Source organism: Nilaparvata lugens, chromosome 11 (assembly GCF_014356525.2).
Source record: "Nilaparvata lugens isolate BPH chromosome 11, ASM1435652v1, whole genome shotgun sequence".
Taxonomy (NCBI): domain Eukaryota; kingdom Metazoa; phylum Arthropoda; class Insecta; order Hemiptera; family Delphacidae; genus Nilaparvata; species Nilaparvata lugens.
The window spans coordinates 30,880,229-30,894,923 of NC_052514.1; the positions used below are offsets into that span (position 1 = coordinate 30,880,229).

The 14,695-nt window shown below is 37.1% G+C and overlaps 1 protein-coding gene across 1 annotated transcript; it reads left to right on the forward strand.

Annotated features, from left to right (window-relative positions):
• Nucleotides 1-1,428: 1,428 nt before the first annotated feature.
• LOC111049805 lies at nt 1,429-14,651 on the forward strand. Its single transcript, XM_039438153.1, has 4 exons — nt 1,429-1,678; nt 9,496-9,566; nt 10,907-11,058; nt 14,169-14,651. Exons 1-4 carry the CDS (start codon nt 1,555-1,557, stop codon nt 14,347-14,349), a joined length of 528 nt encoding a protein of 175 aa, XP_039294087.1. The 5' UTR covers nt 1,429-1,554; the 3' UTR covers nt 14,350-14,651.
• The last annotated feature ends 44 nt before the right edge of the window (nt 14,652-14,695 follow it).

Genomic DNA, 14,695 nt, shown 5'->3' on the forward strand with positions numbered 1-14,695 from the left:
AGCAGATAAGATTGTAGCTGCAGAGTCATTATCAGCAGGCACTATCACGACAGCAGCATCACTATCAGAGCTAATAACCGGCATGTTCAAATCTGTATTTTCTAACCTATTTGATTTTTCAATTTTTTCAACACGACTATTAAGCTGAATATAATTTTTATTCATTTTTGAAAGTTCATTCAATATCACACTAATTTGAGCAGCTTTATTTGACTTTGCATCGGTATTATTTTCTTTAGAATTTGAAATATATTCAGTAATAAGACTTCCTACCTTGTGCTTGCACATGTCACAATACCAAGTGATATTTTCACCCATAGATATTATTCCGTAATAATCACTCGTAGCAATATTCACACACTCTATATGGTAGGTCTACCATTCACCACACATTCCTTCTCAAAAAAGCCCATTATCCTTATCTTTCACAACTTTTTTACAAGAGCCACAATCAGATTTCTCATTACCGTTCGCCATCTTGTGACGTCACCCCAAGTGTCATGATTCATAAGTGAAATTTAGTCAAAACATTGAAAAGTCATCCTTGAGTGTACCAGTATTTCAATACACAAAAAATGACCAATATTTGGGAGAATTAGTCATGAAACAAGAAAAAGCTGTGATGCTTCACATGAGAGAACTCCATAAATATCGAGCTCCAGTGGAAGACATGGCATAAAGTAGAGTGGAAGAAGAGGTCCAGGTTCTCCTGGTAGAATTGGGAATAATAGAACATGGAACTTGAACTATCTGAAATCAACTTTAATGATATTTTTCATTGAATATTGAATAAAAACACAATAATTATTGTTATTAAGTTGGTATCTTCCACTGAAATCATATATCATTATCCATGCACAAGCCTAGAGCTCATGTGGGCATCATTCTCAGAAAAAAAACATTCATGCTCCTCATTCAACAAATTACTTGAGATCATACCTCTGACTGGATTCAAAAGCCTGTTCAGATTTCAGAAATGATTACCAATTATTGTTCCCTCCACATTCCTTCTGTGATTATTTGTCGCTTGCTGTATGAGCCTTCATACGATTTATCTTGTCGATAGATATTCCCTTCAAACTTTATATATATTGCGCCAATAGGTACCTTCACAGAGAAGAGGAGAATGTTCTCCTACTTTTTGGTACCTGTCAAAGTATCAAAACAGCCAGCCATTCAGCTCTCTATGTTTATATGACTTCGAGAACATAGAAGTTTGGTCAACCTCCACAACGTAGAACCAAGTTTTGAATTTTTTTTTCCAAAATCTTCGAAATGAGAAAAAATGAAGAAAAAATGAAATGTTATAGAAAAATTCAAATTAGTAAATATATTCACGATATTTGAATGATTATCTGAAAGAAATATCAAGTGATTAAAAAAGGATAGTGATATTCAAAAGGCGCTGATCAGCTGACAATCCACTTGACGTAAGACTGGTTGGCCGTGTTCTGCTTTCTGCTTTTGTAATCATCAACATTCACCATCCTAACCTAAGCCTAATTTTGTTTTAAATTCAATAATTTATTGTTATTTTGTTGATTGAATGTAGATATGGTTTTCAACTACAACTGTCATTATGTATTTCATCAACCAATCGAAAAAGTGATGCGCACTGTGTTGTCATTGAATATTCAACAAGAAAAAATGTTAGATCTTGCAATACAAAAAATTGAAGGTAATACTACTTAACCTACTAATTTTAACACAAATATCTGTTATTTAAAATTCTTCATTTTTAATTTAACCTTTCTTGAGAATAATCTTCAATAGTACTAAATTGTTGTCTTTGCTAATAAGCAATTCCCTTGATGTCTTTCAAACAGTTTGACTTCATAAACTTTTTTTAAGGTATTTCAATTTTTATAGTCATGTCTCACCATAGAAAAAAAATAGCATAAAAAGATATTCCATATATACTGCGTTTATCTTCCAATTTTCAATGTTAATTGTAACTCGAGCTGATTCCTAGTAGGTAGGCCTACTATTTTTCCGTGAAGCTAGGCTATATGATGCTGGATGGTAGCCAAGATATAATATGCCGTTCTTACATTCTCACAGGGCCAAAGCAGTGATAGGTCTGATAGTCAGTAGTCAACAGTAATTGACTTGAGTTGACAAAATATCAAATTTGGATCATAAACTACCTATGTTCTGAACAAAGCTCAGGCTAGAGCTACTAGAGGACTGTAATTTACGATTTAAATAATCAAATACAAATGAGGGGCAAAATTTAATCTTCAATTTGAGCCAGGTTATTTGTACAGTTAAACTCTGCATTAATGAACAATAAAAAAGAGCAAAAACTCACCAGATTTAATCCAATCTTGTCTACTTGCCCTTCAAAGCCTTTATTAGGTGTTTTGGTCAGATTCAAGGTGGAAGAAATCTGGGAAAAGAAAGGTTGCTTCCGGGCTGCCTTTTCGTGTTGATTCTGTGTTCAACTTGCAGGTCAATGTTCGAACAAAGCTCAAACTGATTCTTTATAAATTCAAATCCGATTCAAATTAATTCAATTCAACACTATTTACGCTGTTATATTCATAATTCACACACACGACACTTAAACAATCATTTACAAGAAATTTCCGATCGAAATTACATTACAAAATACAAATTCGGTCTTGCAACAAGACAACACAAAGAAAAAATGCAACAAGCACAACAACTATTGAGTTGGGAGTGGATATAATTGCATTATTACTAGGTCGAACACGGAAACAACGATTACACTTAAAAACACAAATACGAATAATAGAGCGAGCAGACAGTATCCAGAATTTCTGTCTGATCAAGGACAACAATAACGAAGGTCCAGCATGACAGTTCTTCTTGTGATGATAATCAATCAACATCGATACGAAAGCGTCGGATTTTGGTAAGATCATCTGATGACAAGTCTCAAATTCCAGTCCAGCATGAGACAAACGACCGCCGACGCGAATCACACCTTTATCAATGAATGGAGACAGGCGACGTAGGCGCATAGAACAATCTTCTCCCTTCTCCAATTGCACAAATTCAGATGAAAAATGTATCTTCTGTACCACTTTACATAGATACCTCTCAGCAACATCGAAATCTGATTCTTCTGATTGGGGTAAGATTCGTAAGAATTTGAGAACAAGAATTACAATTCTCAAAAGACGACCATAATCCGAACAACGACCAATCAATGAATATATTGCATTGCTGTTACAATCAGGAGATTTTGTGACTGTCAACACTGACGGTTTTTTCGCCTCCGGTGGATCCACTATCTCTTCCATTTGAGTTCGGACGGGCCAATCGCATTCGTCCTCTGCTATCCATGATGGACCTGAGAGCCACAACGGAAAGTTCACAAGCTCAACTGGTGATAAACCTCTAGACAAACAGTCAGCGGGATTTTCAATTCCGGCAACATGCATCCACTCCTGTATACAAGAATCCTGTATTTTTGCGATGCGATTACCAACAAAAGTTTGCCATTTCGCGGATGGAGCATTAATCCAACACAAGGTGACTGTAGAATCAGAGAGTGCGACAATACGAGACACATGACAACGTTCACTAATAATAGTGACTACTGAATTCATGAGTTCTGCCAACAAGAGTGCCGCACACAACTCCAAACGAGGTATTGAAACAACTTTAGATGGTGCTACCTTGGACTTTGAACACAATAATACAACTCTTGGCTCCTCGCTCTCCTTCTGCGACTTCACATAGATAACTGCACCATAACCAGACAATGATGCGTCACAAAAACCAATCAAACTGATGTGAGAATCCTGAAACAAACCAACGTGACGTGGAACAGCAAATTTCAACAATAGAGGCAACTCTTTTTGACAATTCTCCCAAAGAGTGCAGATAGACTCAGGCGGCTTCTCGTCCCAATCCACTCCTAATTTCCACAGTTTCTGGACAAGACATTTTAGAAATAATGTAAACGGTGACAAGAGACCAAGTGGATCATAGATACGAGCCATCACTGACAGAATAGAACGCTTAGTAGCGACGACCTCACCACTCTTGACTGAAAACTGAAACAGATCAGTACTAGGTTGCCAATTCAATCCCAAGATAGCCAAGGAGTTGTCTGCTTCGAAATCCTTGTACGAAAACGATTTCTCTTCCTCCGAGAATTTCTCCAACATTGATGGTGAATTTGAAGTCCACTTTGTGAGCGAGAAACCTCCTCCCTCAAACAGCTGCTTGGACTGACGATACAGCTCCGCGGCCTCTGACTCTGTGGCGACAGATGTGACTAAGTCGTCCATGAACATGTCTCTTGGTATTCTCGCCTTGGCTGCTGGAAAACGATTTCCATCCTCCTCTACAAGCTGGTGGACGGTGCGAAGCGCCAAATATGGAGAGCTTGAAACACCAAAAACAACACAATTGAGCTGATAAATTTCGATCGGATCCTCCGGCGAAAATCTCCACAATACACGCTGATAACGACGGCAGGAATCCTCCACTAATATCTGTCGATACATTTGTTTAATGTCGGCAGTTAGTGCGATTGGGAACAAACGAAAATTAACTAACAAAACAAAAATGTCAGTCTGCAATTTGGGACCAGCATGAAGAACCTGGTTCAATGACAAACCGATGATGTTCTGGAACCAGCATCAAATACAATTCGGATGGGCGTGGTAGTGCTGCTTGCTTTCACGATGGCGTGATGCGGTATGTAGTAACCACCTCGGTCTGTCTGATCTGCTACAAACGACATGTGACCCTGACGTAGGTAATCGATCAATATTTCATGATATGAAATACGAGTATTGCTGTCAAGCTCTAGTCGTCTCTCCAAAGTCAGCAGTCTGCGTTCGGCGACAGCATACGAATCTCCCAAGCTGCTGGGCGGCTCCGCAAATGACAAGGCAACAACAAAACGACCAGAATTCACACGATGTACAGACTTCCGAAAATTTACCTCACACTCCAACTCTTCCGGTTTCAGTTGACAGCTTGGTGCAGGGCACGATTCCAACTCCCAAAAACGTTCCACAAAACTATCCAACGATGGACTACTAACGAATGGACTACAGATGGCTGTAAAACAATTCGACACATTCGTTGTTGAAGTGAGAATCGGCGCTCTCCCCATCAGAATGTGACCAAAGACACTATTAACAGTCATCAATTCGTGCGATTCACCTATACTAGGACTCCCACGTAGCAAGTGAGGAACTAACTCCGCACCAATGATGCCATCTATTCTACTAGGAAGGTAGAATTTGTCGTCAGCCAGTGTGAGATTTTCAAGATGATGAAGTTTGGATCTGTCGATTTCACAAGAAGGCAACTTGTCGATGATTTTATCTACCACTGTGGCATCCATCGAAAACTTGACGGTAGGATCCAACTTCGACTGAATCGACACACAAGTACGACCTCGAACTTCACTAGTACCACCACCGAATCCACGAACAACGGTTTTCATGGCTGGAATGGTAGTCTCAAACGCCGACACAATTTGGCTGTAACAAAATGACACTGACTCCCGGTGTCAACCAAGAAACGAACATCACAAAGCTGATCATTACAATCTCGAACATGTGCAGTGACGGTCGACAACACAACGGTCGAATTTTCTACATCGTTGGATGTAGAACAACAACTAATAGGTGATGTGCCACCTGCCTTGGAGTTCGACGAGGACGCAACACCTTCATTGGAACTTGATCTGGAAAAGTGCAATAAAGAATGATGAGATTCTCGACATTGAGCACACTGAGTTTTACTACGACAATCTCTACTCAAATGATCCACATCAAGACAACGAAAACAACAAAACTTTCCTTTAATCAAACAATAACGATCCCAAGGAGTCATTTTCAAGAAACTTGCACAATCTACTAACCGATGACCCGGTTTTGAGCACTTCAGACAATTGGGCTTTTTACTAGATGCATCGTTAGATGAATCATTAGATTGAACCACAAACACCTTTGATTTATTATCCTTTTTGTGCCTCATATTAAACGATTCAGTCTGTTTCTCATCAGAAGGAAGAGTCTTAATTTGCTTTTCAATGAATTTGACATAATCGGTATAAGTTGGCATAGCCTTGTCACGGACGGCCGATTCAAAATTTCTACGAGAACTTGGATCCAGCAATCTCAAGCCATGATAGAGGAATATCGAGTCTGACAAATCAGTGAGTCGCAATCTCTTCACTGCATTGATTGAACTGCAAAACCCATCCAAAATCGCAATACAACCTGCCTTTGATTCTGATTTTATTGGACGAAATTCAAAAATTTGTTTGAAATAGGCATCGACTTGCGCCCGTGGATCGTTATAGCGGGTCAATAATGCCTGCCAAATTATTTGATAATTATTAGCCAATGGTGGCAAATGACGACAAATATTTGCTGCTTGTCCAGTAAGTCTACTTACAAGATATTGGACCTTCTGCTGATCGTTCAAACTCTTGTTGTCATGTACCAATGCCTTAAATAGTTCATAAAACACCGACCATTGAGTCTGGTTCCCATCAAATTTCGGAAGGTCGATTTTGGGCAGTACTGACTCGGACACGACCGGCTGTGCACTAGCTGCTGAAGCTGCCGAAGATTGAGCAATAGCATCAGTCGCCTCTCTCTGTTTGAGAGTGTTAGCCGCTACTTCAATATACTGAAACAGATCTAGATGTGAGTCGTTGAATGCTACAACATGATCTTTATTCAACTCAAGTTCCAACTCATTAACCACTAATTCTGTCTTTTCATAATCCGAAATGGTCTGAGACACCCGAGGATACAAGATTGAAAATTGCTCAGCAACTTTTGGATCAGAGACATTTTTAGACAGTTCATAAATTCTTTGCAATCTGGCATACAATTGTTCCAGTTTAGCGCGATGCACCCTGATTTGTTTCTGTAATTTTTCCTCCATCTTGAACTCATACACAAAACAATTCAGCCCCGACAATACAAACAACAGACAAAAAAACAAGAATGAGTTCAAAACTAAATGGAAGGAAGAATCACGACTAGTAAGTTATCAAAGTTAAACTTTGATTATCAATTCACAAGATAAGTTACTGCTGAAGACAAAACTATATGATTAGATAATGTTCTTCCAACAACTCACAAACAAACGATAACTTGTTGAATTGAACAAACAAAATCATGCTGTGATTAACCTTCACTAACATGTATAACAAAATGGACAATACAAACCAAAATGGACGAAACAAGAACGACTGACTGGGCTTTTTTTTTCTCGACAAGCCAAACAGCTGGACAGTCGGCACTGGTGCCAACAACCTGCTATTGGCAGAACTGTAGTCTGGGATTTTGGCGCTACAGTTCGAATTCTCTGGCCGGACCAACCTATACCATGAAAATATCTTCTTAGTCTCTTTTCTCTATGACATTACTTACCTTACTAGAAGTTTTCTAGAATGAATTATGATCAAAACTGTTCATTTAATATTTTCAAGTCATAACGATGGTTAATTACAAACTACTTAGGCTACTCAGGAAATGAATATTATTACTCCGGAGGTTCATTGCAGTCAGCAAGTTAATTATTCATTGAAGCGTTCAAATATATTCTGTTCAATGCTAGCGTATGATCACATTGGAAGCTCGTATGTGCAAGTGCACGTGAGATAATGCATGACCAAGCGCGCAGATGAGAAACATAATTTGGAAAGGGTTGTCAATACCTTCTGCTCTATCAATTATCAACACTTATGGGATTGATGGTGTCATAAAACCCAATACACCAAAATCAAAACACAAATTTTTAGATGACAGTGATCCAGCTCTCTTGAAAGCAGCCTTATTTAACCGCTTCACACCAGGAGGCATCTTTTTAAAGAAATTCAGGGCAGAAATACCATAACTTGTCTCCTGGAGACATCCAACAGCTCACGGTGCCTGTTGTTGTGGTTGTGAATGTCACTACGGGCAGCCAGAGTATGCTGTATTCTCTTAAAATACTACAAGCACAGGATGATGTAGGCCAATGGCTGATGACCGTCAGTACACCAAGGTGAGCAAAGATGGGCTTGCATAATGTAGGCCAATGGCTGATGACCGTCAGTACACCAAGGTGAGCAAAGATGGGCCTGCAAAATAGTGAAAGAAAAGCTCATTTTCTATCTTAATAGGAATAGAATTCTATGTGACTGTCAGTATGGCTTCAGAAAAGATAAAAATATAGCTGATGCTCTATTTGACATTTGCAAAGCCATAAATGCCATCATCACAACAAATTATACCTACCTTAATTGATAAATTCGCTGGTGGTGACAACCTGACTACTGTTCTTGGAATCTGTATGCATCATTACAATAAATTAACCTTTTTATTATTTTTTTGAGCTATCCAATAATCCTCTGTACGTAATAATAATATTAAATAGGATTCTGAATGCAGCAAAATTAGTGTTTATTTTATTCTTTGTTGTTGTTTTATATTGATAATGAGTACATAAGATTATTACTTTGTATGTAAAGTGCATTTTTTTGAAATAAATATCTTTTGTCTGTCTTTTGTCTGTCTGCAGTGGGCTGCTGTTATGATTATCACAGCCCTCTTATGCAGCATCAGGACATCAGCGACCTCTACCGAATGACCCGTAATGTGGCAATGGAAGAGAGCGTGATACATCATCACAAGATACTTCTCAGTCACCAGGCCCCTCATCTTGCAGTCCAAGACAAAACCCAGCAGCTTCACTGGATTCTGACAATTTGAATCTGTTGGTCATTACCATGTTGAAGTGAAAGAGAGGCACGCTATCCTGACAATTAGCGATGCTTGTAAGATTGATGACAGTTCATACAAAGTGGTGACTGAGAATGATCAAGGAGAGATGACGATTCAAATCAGCGATCGTTAAGATCCTCTTCGCTACCCTGTTGTTGACAGAATTGGTCAAGACTCGCTGGATCTTTCGTGGACTGCTCCATCGTGGGATGATGTCAGCAATATCACTCATTACCTAGTTGAAAAGAGAGAGCATCCAAAGACCAGCTGGATCAGAGTTGGAAATACTCGCTTCACAACAATGGCAGTCACCGGACTGAGTCCAGGCCATCAGTACGAGTTCAAGGTGTATGCTGAGGCCGCAGTGCACAGAGTGACGTTACCGACCTCATAACAACTTAGGACTCTGGCAAGAAGGTTATGTAGTTACTGTACTCGTGACAAGCTGCAGATGATCATCTAGGTCTTGTCCTCGTTGAGCTGAAACCTCATGCATCCATATGAACACTCACTGAACGCGTGTACTTGCTGGTGGCGTTCAGTGTGAGCCGCTACAGGCAAGTCACATCGTGTTTCTATGGCTCTTTCCAGAGATTCTTTCTCTCCTGCGCGCTTGGTCATGCATGATCTCACGTATAAATCCACACACGTGCATCGTGCATCCAATGAGATCATACCCTTGAACAATTATATGATTCAGGCAGGAATCATAATTACTTTGGGTACTGTTATTTCTATTTCTATAACTGTTTTCATTGTAAAATATTTTTTCCAGAAATGAAGGATCTCGACTGTATACAAACTGAAGCCGCTAGAGAGAACTTTGTTCCTGATTTGTTGAGAGAAGTAAATAATGAAGTATTTTTATAAATTGCTGGCTTGAAGGGTTTGCACTGGAAGGTACGGCGACCTACGTAGATCTGTATGCAATGAGACAATTCTCCAAATTGACTCATTCTTCCTCACAATATTTCCATATTTTACTCTTTATTGCTCTCTGAAACTTGTCATTTATTAAAAGTCTTTTAATTCTTTTTGGATTGAATCAAGTTTACAACTTGATAAAGATCAAAGTATCCCCTTTTTTCTATGAAATTTAATGCATATTGGCGCTGTACCTTAAATGATAACATGGTGAGGGTAGTTAGCAGCATGTTAATATTTGAGTTTCGAACAAATCTGGAAGAGCTATAATTTGAAGGTGTTGGATTTTCACTTTCAAAAAACTACATTTTCCAATATAACATCATTTTCAGTATACTTACTATAGCGTTGATTTTATGCATCGCTAGCAAATTTTAACTCAGCTCCAATTCTTGGGAGTTATTTTTAGATCGTCCATAACAAGGGAATGTATTAACTGAAATTTTAAAGCTCTGCGAGCACAAGCTAGTCTATTTGTGTGGACATTATTCAAGCACGTTTAAAATTCATTCAAGCAGTTCTACCATATTCAAGTCTTGAGAGTGAAATTTCTTCAATTTAATACACTGCACCGAATAGTAAACTAAATTGAATGGGTGTGATATATTGACGGGTGTGATAAACGTGATGGGTAAACTTAATTATTGTGATTGGTTGATTGATTGATTGAGTACTTTATTTATGTATATTACAATATAAACTGGCTTATACACTTATATACAATAGCTTACAATACAGCAAAATTATAGATGAACTTACATAATATAGACTAAGAAAATAATTATTGAAAGTATATGATATGAAAAAGTAATTTGTAATATAATAACTAGGGATAATTATATTGTTATGCATCTACATAAATTGGCGGAGCTTTGGACATATCAATGTCCATTCTTCGGAAAGAATATTAAAAATATCCTCCCCACTAACTCTCTACCAAAGGTGTGATATTTCTAGTGAAAATTCTAAAGAATTAAGTGAGGTTGCATAAGTTCTATGTGGAGTGTGGACCACCGTGCTTATCAGAGTAAAGCAAAAGAGGTTTCGACTTAATCCATTTCTCATTTTGCATTGTCCTCATTTGATAATCTAACATCACAAATGAATAAGCAAATATGTATTTGATTGTAGCAGAGTAACATAAAGTAAGTGAGCAGAACGTAAAACAACTTTCATACTGTACAGTATTTCCTGTATTAAAGCTTTGTTTAGCTTCTCAAGAGTTAAAAAGATCTGGAGTTAGATAATGTTTGTGATTCCAGAGCGAAGACCTGAAGGTAGCTGAGATCAAGTATGAGACTGAATTTTGGGTGGACAAAGCTAATCGAAGCTTCTGGATTCGAAGCAGGAATGTGACGTGGTCCGATACAGCTCACATCTGGCAGACCTCTACTTTCACTGCAATTGATGAATGGTAAAGTCTTTATAAATGTGCATCTATTAATTAACTTTTTACACTATTCATTCATGTGAATATCCTATTGCTATTGCGTCTTTACTGAGTAAATAATGCTACTAAACAGCTATGAAAAAACATTTGGAGTTATTAATATAGATATAACAAGACCTCCTAGAATCACTTCACTTGTATGGGCTACTTTATTATTAAAAACATGAAGATATTTATCTCGGGCCACTCCCGTGTTTCGGATGGACACGTTGAGCCGTCGGTCCCGGCTGCCTAAAAAGCAGTTGTTAGGTCATGTCAGAGGTCCTGAAATTTATCAGTTGCGACCTGAAAACTCTGACACCAGACCTGAGCCAGCCAGGTCACACGATATTATTATGAAGTACCCTTTTTATTTTCAACATTTCAACTAGGGATGGGTATCGAAAGACAAAACATCGATTTTTTGAACATCGATGTTTTTTCATTCTAACATCGATAAGTGAAAAACATCGAACAGTAAACATCGATGTTTTTAAACATCGTTTATCGCCCTACGTTTTTATGGATGATACTATAGTCCAGAAAATATAGACATAAATAAGGGGGTGTGCTTGCAATTTATATTGTAGTTCTGATTTTTTAATATATTATTTGGGTACATAAGAGAAGTCCAGAACCAATTTCTTCATGCAAGATTTCCTTGTGCTAGATACAGGATAGCCCAAAAACCTCGTATTTTCGGCTCATTTTCCAGTTTTCAGCTATTTCTGCCAAATCTCTCCCAGATTATATAATTCTGAAAAAAATGAGATCACTCGGAACTCTCTATCTCCAATGAGTACTTTATTATAATTTTTCAAAAATGAGTAAAATTTGAAGAAAAAATCAATTTCGATGAATTTTAGTTTTTAATCAACAATATCTTCCGACTGTTACAATTATTTAGATGTATATTTCAAAATCCCCCTAGGCGTATTTTTGTGCTATACAATCTGAGATCAGGTAGAGCGCTCTATGTCATATAGATTTCCAGGTACACCTGACAACAATGCTCCTTGTATTGTGGAAAACACCTAATTTTCAGCTTCAACCATCATCACCATCTACTTTGTCCTCACATTGATATTTCGCACAATGACATAAGTTCATGGGTAAGAATCACCCGTTAGATACATTTAATTTCAGTATTTCAGTATTTTGGCAGTTCTATGATAGCGAAAAGTGATGCAAGATGGATTTTAGGCAACTGAGCTCGTAGAGGATGAATTTATCTACAATTTGTAATCAATCGCAAGTTTCTATGATGTATCAGACTCGTTTTAGAAACTCTTGGTCAACAGTAAAATTACGAAAAAAATGTAAAAACTGAAATTGCCATTTTTTTAATCTTAACTTCCAAATTGTTTTGGAATCGAAAGTATTATTTATTGGAGTGGGTAGATGGGGACAATTTTCACATTCTTACTAGATTTGGAAATTTTATCAGAAGTATTTCACAAGACATGCAACTTTGAATATAGGAATTGGTCATTTTCTGTGTATTGGAATATGGGATTAAGTACACTCAACAATAAATTTTCCATCTTTCGACCGAATTTGACTTATTATGCATGATTTTGAACCGCCGTGACGAACCGAGAAGGATGAAGTGTAGTACGATAAAATCTGGGCATTGTGTCAAAAGTTGTGTTTGAAAATTTTGATCCTTGAGGTGTCCTTAAGCGCGCCTCTCCACTAGGAAATACTGAAATGAAGTGTATCTTACGGGTGATTCTCATAGAACATAATCTCAAGAGCTTATGTTGTTGTGCGAAATATCAATGTGAGGACAATGTAGTTGGTGATGATGCTTGAAGCTGAAAATTAGGTGTTTTCCACAATACAAGGAGCATTGTTGTCAGGTGTACCTGGAATATGAGATAGATCGCTATACCTGATCTCAGATTGTAGAGCACAAAAAGAGCTTCTAAAGTGACTAGAAGTCAGGTTGTGACTAGAAAGATACATCAACTCTAGTTCACAAGATTTGTCATCTTCATGGTTTAGTCCGAAACCTCTCGGGATATCCTTGAGGATTCGGTCTTGAAATTTCACTCTAAGCTAATTTTAGCAATCATTGATACTCATATCGTATTCATTCAATACCTGATAGATTTTTTAGGAAATGAAAATGGATTAAGTTTTTTATATGGATATCTGCACTCCTTACAATACGAGGACCTCTTTTCCAGAGCTAGATTAATTAGTGTTAAACACATGTTGAGGAAATAATTGTAGTAAGAAAAAACTCTTTCTTCCTAAGAAACAAAGAATCCGACCTCTTATTCAATTCTAAATAACTAACTATCTAACCTTGACACGGGCCACAGAAGTAATGTAAATCTTCAAGAGTATCCAAAAGTCTCACATGAAAATGCAGAGAGCCTGATTGAAAAATAAAAATAGCAATCTGCCGGAAATCAAAACTTATGCGAGATCTTTCACAAGAGTGATCTATATTCACAAAAAACACTAAACAGAATACTACACTAAATATGATAGAGATAATGATTGTAATTCTGTTACTTCTATTGCTTATTGCTCTCAAGATAATCCTCTTCAAACAAAAAAAAAAAAAATAAAAAAAAATTGTATCAAATTAGAAAATTAGAATTGTTTTTACTTTTTAGTTGGGAAAAACATCGGATGACTGATGTCTAGGTAAAACCATCGATAAGTGAAAAACATCGAACAGTAAACATCGATGTTTGATGCTGAAACATCGATGTTTTTTAAACATCGATGTATCGATACCCATCCCTAATTTCAACAACTAGTTTCGGCCTACTTTGGCCATTTATATCAGGACCTCCTATCTTATTATAACTTGAGCCTTCAAAGAAATGGCCGCTTTAATTATATGGAGGAGGTCCTAGATAAATAATAATATATATATAGAAGGTCGATAGCTAGCTGAAATATACATATCGACCTAACCGTTCTGTTCGTAATGTAACACAGTAAATATTAGAGATTACTTACTTTTTGCATTGTGAATTTGAATGTGTTATCTAGAATGAATATTTATTGTTTTCTCTACTATTAAAAATGAAACACATGATACTTTTTTAATATTAAACGTTTACTTATTTCAGGACTAATTTGGATCAAGAAGTTGCCATTGGCTTCGATTCTTTGGGACGTTCCGGTCAGAGAATAGAAGATGCTGTGAGCACATCATTTTGCAACATTTTTTTGGCCTACATAAATGAAATCCAGCAAAAAATGCATGAAAATGACACCACAATCAGGCTTGAAGGTTTGAAATTGGAATGATTTCAAACACATTAATTACTCATAATCAAAATACATCCAAATCCTATTCATTCCAACATTATTCTTTCAAAAACTTATAGTTACCATGTTATAGATACCATGACTGCTCCAAGAGTGAGAGTAATACGAGTATATTATTCATTCCTTATAAGAATTGTGCAATTCAAACTAAGTGATATTTCTGTGATTTCGATACAGCTCTCCATACTTTTTATCTTGTTGTCTCTATTTTTCTATATTTATACTCACATTTCAATGTAAAGTTAGCTATAACTTGTTGAATAAACTTTTGAAGTATTTTATCTTAGTGTGTACCTGTTTCATTGCAGTCCCATCCAACAAAGAC

Bases quoted from the DNA above. Each gene is read 5' to 3' on its own strand.
- LOC111049805 (XM_039438153.1), top strand. From the start codon at position 1,555: ATGGTTTTCAACTACAACTGTCATTATGTATTTCATCAACCAATCGAA. The intron at 9,567-10,906 runs GTAAATAATGAA...TTGTGATTCCAG, and splicing joins TTCCTGATTTGTTGAGAGAA to AGCGAAGACCTGAAGGTAGC. The intron at 11,059-14,168 runs GTAAAGTCTTTA...TACTTATTTCAG, and splicing joins TTCACTGCAATTGATGAATG to GACTAATTTGGATCAAGAAG.